Source organism: Aptenodytes forsteri, unplaced genomic scaffold (genome assembly GCF_000699145.1).
Source record: "Aptenodytes forsteri isolate BGI_AS27 unplaced genomic scaffold, ASM69914v1 Scaffold83, whole genome shotgun sequence".
NCBI classification, from domain to species: Eukaryota; Metazoa; Chordata; class Aves; order Sphenisciformes; family Spheniscidae; genus Aptenodytes; species Aptenodytes forsteri.
In genome coordinates, this window is record NW_008795371.1 from 3,568,740 (window position 1) to 3,573,531 (window position 4,792).

Here is a 4,792-nt window from a genome sequence, read left to right on the forward strand (position 1 = left end):
GCTCTGCCCCCGCAGAACAACCGGCGGTACGGCCCGGGCGAGTACCCCCGCAGGCTGCGCATCTTCCTCGGCAACAAGAGGCAGATCGACGAGCACAACGCCGGCAACCACAGCTTCCAGAGTAGGAGCCGCTTCCCCAGCCCCCCGGCCCGCTCTTGCTCTCGCTTTGAACTCTGATCCTTAGTGAGCAAAACGTTTCCGTTTCCTCCTTCTTCTAGTGAGTCTGAACCAGTTTTCAGATCTGACCTTCGCTGAATTTAAAAAATTGTACCTGTGGAGAGAGCCCCAGGTAAGTCACAGGAGCGTGCCCTGGGCAGGGAGGAGGGGGTCCAGCAGGATGGCAAACCCTGAGCTGCTGGGGGGCTCTGTGCCGAGCTGCACCCGCAGGTGGGTCAGCACCCCATCGCTGTGCTGCCTGACATACACTTTGCTAAGTGCAGTGCCCTGTCCCACCGGAGCCAGAGCCTGGGTAAGAGCGAGGTGAACCCCCCCATCTCCTAGCCCCCTGGCTTCCAGCCACTTCTCTGTCTTGACCCTGGCTCTAGCTGAATTGTCACTTCTGCTTTCAGCTTTGCAGGTTGATCTGTATTTTTATGGGTAGACCTAAGGCCTGATCCCGACTGTTTGGGGAGTTAGGAGCTCCCTGAGCAGCTCGGGCACCGCCACTGGGGGTGCGGGTTGGCAGTGCTCTTCCAGGGCTGTCCCAGGTCTCCCCGACTGTAGTGGCTGGCATGCAGCGGGCCGGGGCTGCACACACACTGTGGCAGTCACTGCTCCCTCCACCCCAGGGAGGGCGGCCATCCGTGGGCCACCGTCCCCTGGCACGGCAGCTTACCACAGCCCTCTCACCTCACTTGCAGAACTGCTCAGCCACAAAGGGGAACTTCCTGCGCAGCTCTGGGCCATATCCCGACTCCATCGACTGGAGGAAGAAGGGAAATTACGTGACGCCTGTGAAAAACCAGGTGAGGAGCATGTGTCATCGGTGACACACCAAGAGTGGGCCAGAAGGGGGGCTAACCGCTGCAGGCAGGGCACTGTGCTGGGAGGAGGAGTGCTGGGGTGTGTGTGCCCGCAGGGAAGCAGGCTCCCCCAGGAGCTGGGGCGAGGGGGGCTGGGAGGGGTTGGGGCAGGGGGAGGCCGTGGGCCCTCGGGCAGGGGCCGAGCAGAAGGCGAAGCCCAGCTGCCGGCGGGGAGCCGAAGCGCTGTGCTCCTGGCGTGCCCTTCTGCCCCAGCCCTGGCATTTTGGGGAGGCCAGTGACCCTGCAGCACATTATGGACCGTTTCCTCTCTGGCTCCTAACACAGGGCCCCTGCGGGAGCTGCTGGACCTTTTCCACCACAGGGTGTTTGGAGTCTGCTATTGCTATCGCGACAGGAAAGCTCCTCTCTCTGGTAAGAGATTTTCCTTTCCTGTGGACTGATGGCAAGTCCTGCCTCCGGTTATCTACCAGGGCTGCCAGTGGGGGCAGCCCGCTCCTGTCTGGGACAGCTGCCAGCTGCTTGTTCCGAGTCTGGCTGTACATCGCTGCGTGCGGCTGTGGCAGGCACCCCCAGCCCTGCAGACCCCTTGCAGCTCTTTGCAAGCCGAGCAGAACTGCTGGAGGAGGCGCAGGGCAGCGTGGCTGGGAGCTCTCTCTGCCTGAGGCTGTGCCTGTTGCCATCCCCTCTCGGGGTCTGTGTCCCGCTGCCACGGGCTTGGGCAGAGCCCTTTTCGGAGCTCTGTATTTTTATGGGTAAAATACATACCGGAGGGGCCGGATGGTGCTGCTCCGGCAGGAGCTCCTTGCTGCAAAACAGCTTGCTGCAAGCAGCACACTGTGAGACTGTTTTTAAACTCCCAGAGGATGGATTTATATTCTCGAAGAACCAGAAAGACAGTAGCTGCTTATATGACTTACTGGAATAGCTGAGGGTTGGGGGTAAGTGTTAAAAACAAACTCGACCTTTGAAAGAGATCTCAGCCAGTGCTTCCCCTCTCGGGGTCTGTGTCCCGCTGCCACGGGCTTGGGCAGAGCCCTTTTCGGAGCTCTGTATTTTTATGGGTAAAATACATACCGGAGGGGCCGGAGGCTGCCGGGTCCCTGCTGCCGGGAGCAGGCGAGGTTAGCTAGAGCCATGTCTGGTGCTGCTCCCCGGCAGGAGCTCCTTGCTGCAAAACAGCTTGCTGCAAGCAGCACACTGTGAGACTGTTTATTTTTAAACTCCCAGAGGATTTATATTCTCGAAGAACCAGAAAGACAGTAGCTGCTTATATGACTTACTGGAATAGCTGAGGGTTGGGTGTAAGTGTTAAAAACAAACTCGACCTTTGAAAGAGATCTCAGCCAGTGCTCCCATGGGTGGGACGGTGCCCCGGCAGGCACGAGGAGGAATGCCTCTTGCAGCTGGAGCATCCTGGGCTGCCGGCTCCATGTCTTCCTCGTCCTGCTCCTTGGGACCTGGAGCCGTTCAGCCGGGTGATTGCTGCTCACAGCAGGTGAACAGCCAGCTGCACGGATAAAACCAGCGCTCCTCGGTTGCCTGCCGCACGGGTTGCATTTTGTCTCACTTACTCTGAATGCAGGTGTTGAATATATACTGACTCAAAAAACTTTTCCGTAGGCGGAACAACAGTTAGTTGATTGCGCTCAGGCTTTTAACAACCATGGCTGCAGTGGGTAAGTAATATAAAGTAATAAAGAATGGAAATAAGAGTATCTTAGATTCCATGATTGACAGCCTTCCTTAAGATTTAGTATTGGGATCCTTCCAGATCTTGGAATGGTTTTTGTTTCCCCTTGGCTGAGACGTGTCAGGGAAAACAGTTTTGGGTTTGGTGTGCTTATTTTAGTTTCACCCTCCCTAGACGTTAGAATGTTTCACTCAATCTCCAGCATTTCCTAACCTCTGTTGTTTCTCTTGTTTATTAGTTTTTCTTCTGATATTTGATTTGTTACAATGTCTTCTGATATCGCAGTCACGGGTGCTACATAGCTGGGCTTTAACATGCTCAGGGAAAACAAGGGGAATTTTATCTGTTGCTCTGCTCATGGGTCACGCGCATCTCATGGTGCTTTAAGGAACCCACAGAAACCTCTGCTTCCCCTTTGGTAAATTCCTGCTGGCATTGCTACAGAAGGCAGAAAATAAAGCTTTCTGAAATCTTATGTTTTCTGTAAGATAAGCGGTCCCTGAGGATCGTTCAGAGAGCTGAGCAAAACCACTCTTGGTGCTTTTTATTTTTCTTGTGACTCCTCCTTAGTCCCCTCCTTGTGACCATGCCCTGATCACGCTCCCCTTTTCTTCCTTCTGCGAGATGTTCTCCCCAGAGGTGGCCGAGGAAGGAAGCAGCTGCTTGCTGAAGATGTGGGTCCCTTGTCCTCCCCCGTGCTGTGTAGCTGGGGACCCCAGCCAGGCTGGGCAGAGGTCACGGAAAAACACCTTTCAGTGCGCGAGGCTGCAGAGCTGAGCTGGCACGGTTGGTGCTGTGTGGGCGAGGTGGCCTCACGCCTTCGGGGCTCCTGTGTTGGTGTTTTCCCCTGGGGATTAGGCACTCCTGAGAATGAGGTCTTCCCGTGCCTGTGTAGGACCTTGCCAAACAGCATGATGGGCTAGGCTGGGAGTCCCAGACAGGGAGATACTGCAGGAACAGACTGGAGTTTATGCCTTTAGAGGGTCTGGGATACACACTGTCCTTCCCTTTCCCCCCCAGTTTGTGGGAACGGTCTGTAGGATTGCGGGGAAGGTTGGTGGCTTTGCTCTGCAGAAGCTGCAGCGTTACTGTCCTAATTAATCTGCATTCTGGCTGTGTTGTCTTGCAGGGGCCTGCCAAGCCAAGCCTTCGAATACATACTGTATAACAAAGGGCTCATGGGGGAGGACACCTACCCGTACCGGGCCAAGGTATTTACAGTGCAGCTCAGATGCGTTTCTGCAGCGGCAGAGCAGGGTCCAGAGCAGGCTCTAACATCGGTTCCTTTCTGTCTGCACAGAATGGCACGTGCAAGTTCCAGCCGGAGAAGGCTATTGCATTTGTCAAGGATGTTATCAATATCACGCAGGTAAGGCCGCAAGGGTTATGTTTCCGAACTTCCAGGGCTGTGCCAAGCCTGACCTGGAAGGTGCTCAGATGCCCCGAGGTGTGCCGGGCTCTGCAGTGCAAGCTGCAGCCTGCTTGCTCTTTGGAGTGGAGCGAGCCGCTGGCATTGCCCATTCCTCGTCTCCTGCGCACCGCTGACACCCTTTTCTGAAGGTGGCACCAATGAAGTGCTGTAGTCGAAATACAGGCACTAGGCCTCTGCCTGCTTTCCGCAGTGGGTGCACCTCCAGACTGTAAGAAAGTCTTGGTTCTTGTCTTTCAATGCAAGCAGCACTTGCTTCCTTGTTGTCCTGGTTTCAGCTGGGATAGAGTTAATTTTCTTCCTAGTAGCTGGTACTACAGTGCTGTGTTTTGGATTCAGTATGAGAATAACGTTGATAACACGCTGATGTGTTAGTTGTTGCTAAGCAGTGCTTACACTAGTCAAGGACTTTTCAGCTTCTCATGCCCTGCCAGCGAGAAGCTGGGAGGGGGCACAGCCAGGACAGCTGACCCAAACTGGCCAAAGGGACATTCCATACCATGGGACGTCGTGCTCAGTACATAAACTGGGGGGAGTTGGCCGGGGGGCAGTGACCGCTGCTCGGGAACTGGCTGGGCGTCGGTCAGCAGGTGGTGAGAAATTGCATTGTGCATCACTTGTTTTGTATGTATTTTTTTTTCTAATTGCAATTATTAAACTGTTTTTATCTCAACCCACGACTTTTTCTAA

General features: G+C 55.0%; 1 protein-coding gene across 1 annotated transcript in view; it reads left to right on the forward strand.

The window, feature by feature from the left end:
- The window catches only part of CTSH (cathepsin H), a 9,560-nt gene that overhangs the window by 818 nt on the left and 3,950 nt on the right, over positions 1 to 4,792 (forward strand). The window contains exons 2-8 of the mRNA XM_009280468.1: positions 16 to 121; positions 219 to 289; positions 861 to 965; positions 1,308 to 1,394; positions 2,604 to 2,659; positions 3,803 to 3,884; positions 3,974 to 4,042. Coding sequence (XP_009278743.1) covers positions 16 to 121; positions 219 to 289; positions 861 to 965; positions 1,308 to 1,394; positions 2,604 to 2,659; positions 3,803 to 3,884; positions 3,974 to 4,042 — 576 coding nt within the window. The remainder of the gene's footprint in view (positions 1 to 15; positions 122 to 218; positions 290 to 860; positions 966 to 1,307; positions 1,395 to 2,603; positions 2,660 to 3,802; positions 3,885 to 3,973; positions 4,043 to 4,792) is intronic.